We start from the raw sequence: 13,052 nt of genomic DNA, 5'->3' as shown, positions 1-13,052 counted from the left end.
CCAACTGGGGCTGCTGGCAGTGGAGACATAGAGGGCTTAGGTGTGACCCTTGAGTTCTGAAGGCTATTGCACATCTGTCTCCCTCCCCCCACCGATGTCCAGCGAGAGCCCTGCTGTCATCTGGGTTCAGCAAGGGAATATTCAGGATCTCACTGTTCATCCATGTGCAGAAGGGGGGGGGCGAAAAAAAAATCCCACATTGTCAGAGTAATGCCAAACTCTCCCTGAGTGGGATGAGCAGAGCAGATGCTGCAATGAGATGCCAAGGCGGCTCCCCTTCCTCTGTGCCTTGGGTGCCTATAAATTGCTCCGGCGCGCGTTTTCAGCCTCCTCTTCTGCTGGCAGGTGGTACCCAGGCAGAATTCTACGTTCAGTCTCTCTGTCTCGCTCGGCTCCTGGCCGTAAGGCGCTCACTGCTGCTGCTTTAGCTCCTCCGCTCCAGCCCCGCGAGCCTCGCCGAGCGACCCTGCCCGCCCCTCAGCGCCCCGCCGGAGCGGCTGGTCCCAGTTCACGCGCCCAGCGCGGGTCTTTGGGAGCGCCCGTCTATTAGAGTTGTGGTGGTTGCAAAGGAGGAAGGAAAAAAGGCAGGGGAAGGGTGAACCAAGCGAGTGAAAGAAGAGAAGAAAGAGGCAGAAAAAGGCAACTTCAGAGCGAAAGTTGGTGCGAACTGGCGCAGTCTGCAAAAAACGAAAAGTCGATCGCAGGCAGTGGCATAAAAGTGTAAGCGGGCCCCGGCGAGCGCGAGAGACAGCGGCCGGTTCTGCCCTCCAAGTGGCAGGTGGCCTCCCGGAGCTTCGGCAGCCACAGGTGCGAAGGGGCTCAGAAGAGGCGAGAGGGCGCGCTGCGCACCCCTCCCCCACCCCCACCCCCCAGTCCGGGACTTTAGCTCAAGTCGCTAGGCGTCCGAGCTCCCTCCCTAGCCGCAGCCTCAGCGGGGGGAGCAGGAGCAGCCTAGGAGCGGACGGCGCCCGACCGCCCAGGGGAGTTGGGGTTCGCAGGGGCTTGTTTTCGGCTCTGAAGAGGTCCCCGCCCAACCTTCAAAATTTTGTCCAAAAGCAGACAGGAGGATCGCCCAGCGCTGAGCCGGCTGGTGGGCAGCAGGAGGCGCCTGATCGCCGCCGGGGCGCTGGGGGTGGTGATGGTGCTGCTGCTGGTCATCCTCATCCCGGTGCTGGTGAGCTCCGCCGGCACGTCGGCGCACTACGAGATGCTGGGCACCTGCCGCATGGTCTGCGACCCCTACGGGGGCACCAAAGCACCCAGCACGGCCGCCACGCCCGACCGCGGCCTCATGCAGTCCCTGCCCACCTTCATTCAGGGCCCCAAGGGTGAGGCTGGCAGGCCCGGGAAGGCGGGCCCGCGTGGGCCCCCCGGTGAGCCTGGGCCACCGGGTCCCGTGGGCCCACCGGGCGAGAAGGGCGAGCCTGGGCGCCAAGGCCTGCCGGGTCCGCCCGGGGCCCCCGGCCTGAACGCGGCGGGGGCTATCAGCGCCGCCACCTACAGCACGGTGCCCAAGATCGCCTTCTACGCTGGCCTCAAGCGGCAGCACGAAGGCTACGAGGTGCTCAAGTTCGACGACGTAGTCACCAACCTCGGTAACCACTACGATCCCACCACGGGCAAGTTCACCTGCTCCATCCCGGGCATCTACTTCTTCACCTACCACGTCCTGATGCGCGGTGGGGACGGCACCAGCATGTGGGCTGATCTCTGCAAAAACAACCAGGTGAGTGCGGGCAGACAGCGGGGAGGGCGGGGAAGGAGTGCTGGAAGGTGCAGGCGAGAGGGAGGAGAACTCGGAAATGGAGTGGGAGTCCGTGGAGAAAGGGCGCTTCAGCTCGGGCCTTTCCGGAGAAATGCGAGGGAGTACGCTATTCCACTGTGGGGACTCAGGGGTCGTGAGCCAAAATGGGCTCCCAGCGGCCTCGAGAGGGCGGTTCCGAGCCTAGGACCTGCGCTCCGTGCTTACGCATCTGAGTGTGACCCTCGAGGGCGGGAAGCGCAGAACTTGGTTCCCTAAACGGCTTTTCGTACTGGGCAAAATTGAAGCAGCAGGAAGCGACCGGGCTGTGGGATTCTCAGCACCATAGGGTCGTCGCTCTCAAGCTTTGGCGGAAACTGGGAGGGCTGGGAGAGTCCAGAAGGAGCGTGCCAGGGTGACAAACCTAAACCCGGAGGAGAAAGACAAGGGCCCAAGGGAGAAAGAATGGTCCCCAAGGAGCGAATTCAAGGGGGTCCTTGGGACCTTCCGTCGCAAAGTCCCTGAAGCGTCCCAGACCGGGAAACTCTCCTATAGTCAAATTCAAGACGCAAACTCCGATTTAGTTTTCAGGGGAGAGGCGGTAGAGGTAATGAGTGCTGATAAAAGAAGGAAAAATTGAGATTCCCGAGTTTACACTGTAAAAACAGACTCCCAAACACAGAACCCAAACTCCACTTCTTGGAGTTGGTGCTAGGACACAAAGCAGGTGGAAAGGAAGATTGAACCCGGTCCAGCCTCACAGCCAGAAAGCCCCAGAGCACCTGCGTGATGGTCCTTCCAGCCCCAGCTTTCTAGTTCCCAGGGGCAGTGGTCTTGGCCTTGACTATGAAATAGCCTCAGATTAGCCCTGGGCCAAGAAGACTTGCTCTCCTGAGCTGGCTGGTTCTGCCACAGGGGCCACATGGCTACAATTTTATACCGTGGCAACTTTTCAGTTTGCTTAAGAAATCCACAGTCATTTCAAAACCAAAGTGTGTCTTATCTCTTAGTCACAAGAGGAAAATATTTGTAACTGCCTGAAAGTGTAATCAGACCCTCTGCACATGCTGAAATCAGTGGCTGCTGGGGCAAGGCCTTGCAGCCTGCAGTCGGGACTGCAATTCTGCGGCTGCAACTTGTTTTACTGGCTGGCACAGTGAATGGCCTGCGACCCTGTCATGGCCAACTTTGATTTAACAAAGTCTGTGGAACTTGGTCACTGTCCCTTGAATTCAGACCTTTGTAGCAATAGCCCAGGTTTCTATCAAGCAACATTGAAACTGGATTTCTTCCAAAAACCTAATTCAGTTTTAGAATTATTTCAAAAATGAAAGAAAAATATCCTAAATGTATAAGAGATAGAAAGAACAAAAAAATCCCATCCCTCCCCTTTCCTACCACCCCTCACCTCAAGGAATTTAGAAGTAAGCTGCTTAAGGGACCATCAGGACCACGTAGAACAAAAGGAGAAATAATGGCCACCAGGAGGCACTGAAAGGGTTGTTTATTATAGTTATTATGCACAAAAATAATATTAAGATAAATAAAAATTGTTTGCAGAACTATAGGTAAGTGGCTAAAAAAGGGCATGACTCACGGTACCAATATAGAGCTATTGTGTCACCCTTACAAAAGGGTTCATGAATAGCTCCTTGCAGGCAGCAGCTGAGGCACCCATTTATTTACAAATTGGCTATCTTCTGACTCAAAGCTTAAGTCTGGAAAATATTATCATGCTGAAGAGATTGTTTTTAGAGGTATTCATTAAAAGTGAATAAAATTCAAGTTTAATCAGCCTGTGTATAAAAGTGCTCACATCTTTAAATATCTAGAAATTGCAATTGCATGAAAAAGCAGGGAACAATATACTTAAATTACTTTATATGTTGATATCTAGACTGCTGAGCCCAGGTATGTTACACTGATTCCAAGAAAACCATTCCACATACATATTCTATGTGCATTTTTGTTTTAAAATTATTTCGTTGTTCGGAGTGTGGACTGCTTCTTTGTGTCACCCTAGTGTGTACATTCTTAAGGATCAAGAAAAAAGAACAAAGCAAAACAGCTGACCTTTTCATTAGTATTATTAACCTGCTACTTAGCAAAGGTGTGCAACAAGTCATTCAGAAAAATAAATATAGTAACAAACAATACATTTTTGAGTTCAGCTTGGCTATTTTGGAACATGGTTCTTGCAATCTTACTGTTAAGGAAGTTTATCTCTAGATTAAAACTATTTTGCAAAGTCTGGTCAGCACACACAGATGTAGATAAAAAAATATTATTCATGTTTATTAATATTGAATAAATAGTTTACCTTGATTTTCAATTATGCTCTTGTCTGATCACTTCTTAGGATGGCAGTTTCCTACTCTGAGCTGACCTAATTTGTTTTTATAAAACAAACTCAGATCCATGGCAGTGTAATGTTCTGAGGGTTCAGTGGATTAGAGAAACACAAAAATTGCACTAAAAATGCAGTTCACTCTAGAATAGAGGAATGTCTCTGGACTGTTACCATAAGAGAAACATTTTATTTATGCTTTGTGTTAATGCAGGATCACAGATGGAAACATCAAAGGCCAGTAAATTAACCTGATGTACCACTTAACCTTTTGTTTATGATTCCAGAGAAGTACAATGAAAATGAAATCATGAGAACATCAGTAGCAGTTAATTAAATTAGCAAATGTTACCATAAATATTGTCTCTAATGATAAACCCTCGCTAATATGATAATGCTAAAGCTACCCAACCTATTATATTCTCACAAACGTGCCAAATTCCCAATGAAACCATCAACATAAATGTAACCTTACCTTTTGTTGAGAGCCCATGACAGTGCATAGTAAAGGTAAAAATTGGACTCAAATAGCTTTTTCTTAGAAACAGAAAATATTCTTAATATGTTTCTATACTTTTAGCAGAAAACCTGAATAAAAATATTGCTATTTGAATACAATCATTATAATATTACTATAACAAGCCACTATGATAAAAACTTAAACAGGTTTAAGATTAGCACTATAAAATAATTAAAGACCAATCTTTGCTCTAACAGTTTATTAAATATGGCACCAGTGAACAAGAGGTATATTGGAAACAGTGAATAGTTTGTGGTTTGATGTTCATTTATTAGTGAGATTAATAAAATGTCAAATTAATTATCTTTTTAGGGGCCATGAAACATGCACTAAAGATCAAGCAGAATCTAAATACCGAACTTATAGTATGAAAAGATTAGAGTACATTTAGATAGAAATGGATATAGTGAGCTAAGGAAAGGATACATCATATTCCCAGGGAAAAATACTAAAATCAGTGTACATTTAGGAACCTGAAAATAGCCTCCAGGGTGGATGCATTACCTCCCTCAATAATTTGATGGCTTAAAGGAGGAATTGTTGGAAGTCACTGAGCCAGAGACTAGAGCTTGAAGTTTTAAGTACCATTATACCTTTAGAGTATGATCAGGTGAGCAGGAATACTAAAATCACACAAAGTACACTTGAATATGGCAGTTATTTAATCAGGAAAGTCTTACGGTACAGTAAAGGTTAAAATCTTAGAGAATCACTTTCATTAAAAAGCAATCACACAGGCTTTTTTTTTTTCTCTCACAAAGGAAGCAAAACCATAAGGGTAGCTTCCAGTCTGTGAGGTCATACTTTTTTGTGGTTATCCCTACTGAATAAAAATGATAACAATTACATGGGTTTGTGGTTACACCCTATAGAATAAAAACTGCATTATTAAATTAAAATTGTATTATTAAGATTAGTGTCTCTGAATCAAGTGATTTTAATGAGTCCTGGTTACTAAATGTCTTCATATAGAAAAGTGTTAAAGCACAATACCCATAGAACATATAGTAAAGGCCGAAAGCAGTAAATTAATTGTGTCTAGTTACCAATAATAGTTGAGAAGTACATTATGAATTGATAATAATTAATATATTACTAATATGGCTAACTACTATTTTATATTTTACTTTTACTCACACATTAAAAATCCACACATAAAAAAGATCAGGTCGTAATAGCACTATCCTCTTTGTAGATATTTTTCCCTGGGAATTAATGACTAGATGAAATTAATAATCAAAGCACTCAGCTCCTACAAAGTTATGATTCATTCCTAGGAAATATTATGACATTAAGTTGTATTATCCCTTAGTGGTCAAAACAGATCACCTCACTAAAGTAGTGTGTACATTTCAGTCCATGCTTCTGAGCATAACTGCCTGGTCTGTTGCTGTTACTATATTAGTGTCAGTTAGCAAGGTGTTAAAGAATTCTAAATCCAGTAAGCCCTTTTCTCCTTTTGTTATATGCTATTAAGAAAGAAAATTTTAAAATACAACTTAAATTACTTCACAAGTTCAGCAGTGTCAAAGAGCCTTCTCATTTTTTAATGTTTCAGCATTAATATGAGAACATATCACATGAAAATTTAATTTGAAAACCTATCATTTACATTTTGAAAGACACGCATGGAAATTCTTGACTTATGTATCATTTGCCTCATTTTACCAAGTGATAAAATCTGTCAAATTGTACCCCAAGTCATGCATTATTACATAGTGCAGGTTTACAAAACCACTAAATCACTTGCTATGTTTTTCAGGGAAATATCATTATACTGGAATAGAAACAAGCCACAAAGTAGATGTTTTACTGAAATAAATCAAATGCAAGTCTGCCTATTGAAAAAATTTTTTCCAAGGCAGAATCAAAATCTAGCTAAATGGACATGACCCTAATTTGAGTTGAGGATGTGACAGAAATGTCCATGTTACTTGATATGATAGGCAATTTGACTGTTTGCAAATGTCTGTCAACTCACTAATGAGATCACAGAGTGGATTTATAAGCAAGCTCCATCTTCAAAGCAAACCACACATTTAATGAGCTCATTCAAAAATTCTAACAGTTTGAAAGACTTCAAATGATGGAAATTTAGTTTCTTCTATAATTTTAGATATATTGAAATTAAATTCCATATTTGCACACATCACAATTAAGGGATAAAAAGGTACAAATAAGGGGGAAAAAACCCTGAAAAGTTGGGTGGTAGAGCCACAGATATTTAAATGAGTTAAGCTTCTGGTAAAAGAGGATTTACTTGAATTAGAATTTGAAAGCCCCAAATCAAATGGCTTTATTCCTTTTTTCTTCCTCTATAGTAGAGTTAAAGTGGTGGTACTTCTCTGACTTGTTGCTTGCTGTGTACCTCAATGTTCTAATAATTTTGAGGACCAATTGAAATTTGGATTGAATTTATGTGCTCATCAATAGCTGGTTACAATATTGCTATCTGGATAAATTAAAATGCAAGACATTAGTATATTATTTCCATTTCAAGAAGTGATTGGGCACAGAGATTCCAAGAATTAGAAAAAGTAGTGATTCAGGAAAAGAATAAATTGGCATGTACTTTTTACAGCATCTAGTAAGGAAAAACTGCTGGAATGACCCTCACAAAAACAGTTCTCTCCTTTTCATCCCTCCCTTCCAGTAACATAGTTGAAATGATTGCAAAGATACCCTCATAAAGCTCCAAGGCCAAGGTGGACATTTCTGTGTCAATTCTGTGCTATGGCAGCAGGTCGGCTTGCAATGCTGTGTAAATGACCGAAATAGAAAACTTGAAGATACCCTCTTTGACAAATTCTAATTCTTGTCTGTTTCACATAGGTGCGTGCTAGTGCGATCGCCCAGGATGCTGATCAGAATTACGACTACGCCAGTAACAGTGTGGTCCTTCACTTGGAGCCAGGAGACGAAGTCTACATCAAATTAGATGGTGGCAAAGCCCATGGAGGAAACAACAACAAATACAGCACATTTTCTGGATTTATCATTTACGCTGACTGATAATGTAGAAACTGAGCTTATTATTCTGAGTTTTGGACACTGGATTTGTACGGCTAACATCAGTGAATCAAGGATCCCAGGGGAATGCCAGTTGTGGGGCACCTCAGATGTGTATATGTGAGGGATTCAAATGCTACCTGACTCACATCTGTATTCTCAGAAACATTATGTAAAAAAAAAATATTAAAAGCAAGATAAGCAGATGTGTGATCCACTATCGCCAAAGCAAATACTCCTTATTGTTAGTGTCTGTGTGAATGAAGTCCTATATAGGTAACAAATTTTTATAGAAAAATCTAAGACACTGAATTATTTCTTCAGTATATAGGATACTTTGGTGTACCGTGATCCTGCTGCTCTTATCCATGTCGGCTTTGGTTTTTGTGAGTGTACCTGCTTATTATGATATTTGGAGTCCATTCATAGTGTGGGGAGGAATGATTTTACCCTGCAGGAGAAGGTCTAATTGAAATAATGCTGCTTGTCCCCAAAGAAATTGTTTGCCTTGTACTCTTGTGAACTTTAGAGCTAGACCTGGGAATGATTCAACTTCAAGCCTTAACCTGGAATTTTCTGGATTTGAGCGAATTCCCAAGCCTATGGTCATTTTCCCATTTTATTTTTCTTGTGAATTTTCTTTTCTCTTTTCTGGTGATAGTCTTTAAAAATAGAGATTAAAATTGTATCATAGGTTAACCCTATAAGTGTGAAAATGTGTAATATGTATGGTATTAGAAAATCCGCTAGGTGTCCATTTTGTCAATAGAACGTGTTTAGCTTTACTTGGAAAGTCAGAGAAATTTATTCTTTGGTGTTAAATCAGACTTGAGGATTTTGCCTTTGGAACAAAAGATTATTCATAACCCAATACACAAAGCTTTAATTTGAGCTACTGCATGCATCATCAAGGGGATGCTAAGTAAGGACTTCAAATAGTTACTTACTCTAAGTCATGACCTGAGGTTATTTCAAAATGAACAATTTCACATATCACCAGTATGACAACAAAGTGTATATATTTTATAGAAATACCTGCCACATATGTGTGTGTGTGTATATACACACACACACATATATGTTACATGAAAAAATATATATATATGGCTTCAGACTATAGGCACAGTGGCTGGTGTAGCCTCACAATTTTAATTTAAAAAATATATATGTGTATGCACACACACAAAACACATAAATTATCTGATTTATTTTGGATGACAAAAAGATATGGAACAGCAAAATAATTTCAGTGACTTCTCTTTTAAGAGTTATCCAGAAAATTGAATTGTATTAGGTCCTGTGCGCCACATGTCTGTAAGTTAAGCCTATGGTTGCTCTATTATCCTCTGCCAATCAATATTTTTCACTGCATTCTGTGACAGACTGTTAACATTAGGATTGCTGAAACAAAGTGGCTCTCCTTTGAAATGTTTATGATTTATATGCATTTGAATTATCAATTTTTCTTTTTTTTCCTCAGGTGGATTCATGCCAACAGTAAAGTAGATTTTGAGAGTAGTGCAAATCCTTTCTCTCTATTTAAAATACACTGCCAAAAGCCATCTCTTTAAAACTAAGAAAAAGATTAACAATGCATGTTGATAGATCCTAACTATCATACAACTTCCACTATTACAATGAAAAATTTGTTCCCCTCTCAGCTGCCTTCGAAGACTCTTTGACAAGCAGATTTCAAGAACAGAGATTTTAAAATCTGCTTGTTTTACTGGTGAAGAACATTTGCATTTTTTCATTTAAAGGAATTAGTTTGTTCTCCTGGCTCTTTCCTCTTGGGTACTTTCTGTTCTAACACAGAGGAGATTTGATCATCTTTGATCCACAGAAATATCTTTTATTTAGCAAACCTCACCTTTCCCAAAGAGTTATGCATGGTGTTCCCATCTGAAGGTGCTGTTTGCTTGGTTTAGATGCCTTAGCCTTGGTAACTGTCATGGTTATATAATTAAAAACACTTAGCCCATTCACTAAGAATAATGACTAATTCTATCTGGCCTTCCTAATATACAAGATAACTCATAAAAGAGTTGCAATGGATTTTATTTGAATTTAACAATATATACTTATTAAAGAGGTATTGGTAACAGGGTTTGAAGAATTCTTTTTCTTCCGCTTGTTTTTTTTTTTTTTTAAGGTAACATAGCATACTGAGGATTTCACCAAAAGATTAAGTTAAAAACAGCACTGCAGATCAACTAGGAGTTTTTTTAAAAAGGCTTTATTTCCATAAATCGTCAAGGCTGGGAACCTTTTAGAGGGTAGGCTATAGAATGAGACTGTCATTTTTAGTAGACCTGACCTTTTTCTCAAGTAGATAAGTATTACTTTCTCTATTTAGGCCCAAGGGAAAACAAAGAAAAGGTAAAGGAAATAAAGGGAATAGATATATATATATATATATATGTATGGCAAACATTTTTTGCATTATACTTTATTAATTAAATTGTGGCCTTTGCTATTATAAATGTAATAATTCATTAAACTATATTATGTAATATAGTCTAACTTTTATGATTGAATTTTTATAACTCAGTATTATGTTATGTGTTCATGCCCCCTTATACAGATTTTTCAAAACACAACAAAATGTATAGCAAAAATGGATGCCAGGAAGCCACAGTAACACAACTGATTTATTTTAAGTATGTATAGATAGGTGGACAGCATATAATTAACCTTCCACACTATTTTTACCATTGTAAATTGGTAATTGTCTTACAGTATCCATTGGAGAAAAAAAAAATCTCAAAATTCAACTTTCCTTGCTGAAGAAGCTATTTTAAAGTGCCACATTATTCATTAAGCATTAATTAAAGAACAGCAGGATAATTAGTAGGATCATCAATATTACAAGAAACATTGGATTGCTCCAGAAGGGGGTAATTTAACTAAAAACATTTTAAAATTCTCAAGGAGGGCAGCTGATAAATTAAGAAAACAAAACAAAACTTCACTAAAGGGATTTAAACTGTAAATCATTGTTTGGAAGTAGGTACTTCTGTATTTATTTTGTTAAAGCAAAGCAATAGGGCTCCATAAAACACGCTGACTCCCTAAAGGTGCAGATGTAAGAGCCAGTTTCTGAGAAGACAAAGTGCTTCTAATTCTCATGAAAAGGAAATGATCCATCATCACTCCTTTGTAGCTCTGATTAATTAATATCTCACAGCAGGTTTGAAATTACTGAATGTTCTCTGTAAGCTTTATATTCAAGGTGTGAACTTATAAGCATCCTATCTGAAAGTTAGCCATTGCTGAGGGTTCTCTATTAGTATCTTATCAAGTGCATTCTCAGTTAGACCTCTAAGCAACATTTTAGGAGCAACGTTGGTGAGTATGTGAGAATAGCCGTGACCTCCGTATTTCATCAGCCGATGCTTTGTGTGTATGTCATGTGCCATCAGAATTCGATCTTCATAGCCCTCATCCACCAGAAGACGCACCCTGTGAAAAAATGTTAACTCATTATATAGCATTTGTCTCACATTTACAATTTTCAGGGTGCTCTATACTTTTTACTTAAAACCTATTGGGCTTGTTGCAGAGATCCTGCTTTCCACTGTAGCATAGATAACTGGGAGACCCTTTATAAATATTGTGTGGTGATGATAAAGATACTGCTCCATTTTGGTAGGAACATGATCCTTACTCTATGAACACAGATATTTCTAGCCTGTAGCATTTATGACAATGCCTGGCAATGCTGCATTAAAGATAGCTCCTAACAGGAGATGCCAGTTTGAATGAATAGCCACTTTAGCATTTTACTAAATAACTTTGTTCTGCTTTAGCAGTCAGTTCTCCACTCTAAAGATGCCTCTCATAGTGGGCCCACTTTTCAGATCTCAGTCTCTCTCCTTTTTTTCTAGCAAATGACATCAATGTCTATTTGTGATTAAAGTAGGGAAACAAAAGGAATCATTATACAAATAAAACATCCTGAGAGTAAAATCAGTTGGTTTGGAAGCGAAGGGCATATGATATAGCTAAACAGACATTTTGAGAAGATCAGCAATGTTAAATCTGTATTCTGAGCGTTTGTCCCTTTGAAGTCTATGGGAATTGTGACTTAGTCTTGGAACGCTGGGTTAAATTGACCAATTAAAAATTTACTCTACTTTCCTTCGATTTCAACAAGATTGCTATAAATAATAAGCTGTTCCTTTAAATTTATAGTCAGTTGACTAAAGAAGGGCTTCCTGGCTATTGTCTAAACATCTAATCCTCTTTGCTTTGTTAAATGCCGTAATCTGCAGTGTGGGTCACCTCCTGACAGCCACCATCTGCACGTTTCTGGACTCTGGGCAGTGTCTGCTGTGACTTTCATGGGTCTCCAATGATAGGAGATGCAACTTGGAGATAGTGGCTCTTCTCTGGCATTTGCTGTATAGTCTCATCAATCTCTAGATTCCCAAGTGGATCTATGTTTTCTTTTTGATTCAGTAACATTTTTTGGCATTCTAGTGCAGCAACTTTTAACTGGTGTGCCGCGGCACCCTGGTGCAAGAATTTTTAAAATGCGCAATGCCTGACTATTCAGTCAAGGTCACTGATTTCTTTTCACTTAGAGCAGCAGTCCCCAACCTTTTGGGCACCAGGGATGGTTTCTTGGAAGACAATTTTTCCACAGATGGGGCAGGGGAGGAGGGATGGAATGATGCTCAGGCAGTAATGGGAGTGATGGGGAGAAGGATGAAGTTCTACCCACTGCTCCCTGACCTATACCAGTCCCTGGCCGGAGCTTGGGGACCCCTGCCTTAGATTGTCAAAAAAAAAAAAAAAAAAAAAAAAAAGATAACAGCCAACACAATAATAGCCATCTGGTGTGAATGAATCAAAATTATACCTATTTTCTGTCAGATCAGCAAAAAACATATTTTTTGGTGTTTTGCAGAATTTTAGTAATTATTTTATGTTTGCCATGAGATGAAAAAGGTTGAAAATCACTGTTGTAGTGGATGAGTCATATTTAATAATTATTGTAGCAGGCAAAACATGGGGCACTACATGGAAAACTCAAGCATAAAGCCCTGCCCTCTGAGAACATACATTTTAAAATAAATTAGCCCCAAGATAACACCATTGATTAATAACAGAGTCAGCCTATAATCTTGGGTCTCCAGTTGTGCATTAGGTACACCTAGATCAAGTACTGATCACAAAAGAACTTCGAATTCTTAGAAAAGTTTAAACAAGCAAATATTGAGATCTTTATATCCCACAAGATTATTGTAATATGCAATGAAAATAAAAAACAGAAATGTTCTACTGTCTTACAAAAAGTAATAAATGAAATGAAATGAAGTGAAATAAATTAGCCCTGGCCAGGTAGCTCCGTTGGTTAGAGTGTCGTCCCAATATGCCAAGGTTGCTGATTCAATCCTCGGTTGGAGCACATGTAAGAATCAACCAATGAA

General features: G+C 40.2%; 2 protein-coding genes across 4 annotated transcripts in view; one reads left to right on the top strand and one right to left on the bottom strand.

Annotated features, from left to right (window-relative positions):
- Nucleotides 1-304: 304 nt before the first annotated feature.
- On the top strand, nt 305-10,030 carry C1QL3 (complement C1q like 3). The gene is made up of 2 exons (XM_090266567.1): nt 305-1,726; nt 7,441-10,030. Exons 1-2 carry the CDS (start codon nt 1,139-1,141, stop codon nt 7,618-7,620), a joined length of 768 nt encoding a protein of 255 aa, XP_090122693.1. The 5' UTR covers nt 305-1,138; the 3' UTR covers nt 7,621-10,030.
- The window catches only part of PTER (phosphotriesterase related), a 43,597-nt gene continuing 40,571 nt past the window's right edge, over nt 10,027-13,052 (bottom strand). For all 3 annotated transcript variants that reach the window (XM_090266566.1, XM_090266564.1, XM_090266565.1), the window contains exon 5: nt 10,027-11,079. In XM_090266566.1, coding sequence (XP_090122692.1) covers nt 10,869-11,079 — 211 coding nt within the window. In that variant the 3' untranslated portion in view covers nt 10,027-10,868. The remainder of the gene's footprint in view (nt 11,080-13,052) is intronic.

The sequence above is a fragment of the Furipterus horrens genome, unplaced genomic scaffold (genome assembly GCF_987537825.1).
Source record: "Furipterus horrens unplaced genomic scaffold, mFurHor1.1.pri manual_scaffold_2, whole genome shotgun sequence".
Classification (NCBI taxonomy): domain Eukaryota; kingdom Metazoa; phylum Chordata; class Mammalia; order Chiroptera; family Furipteridae; genus Furipterus; species Furipterus horrens.
This window is presented reverse-complemented; position numbering and strand designations above follow the sequence as displayed.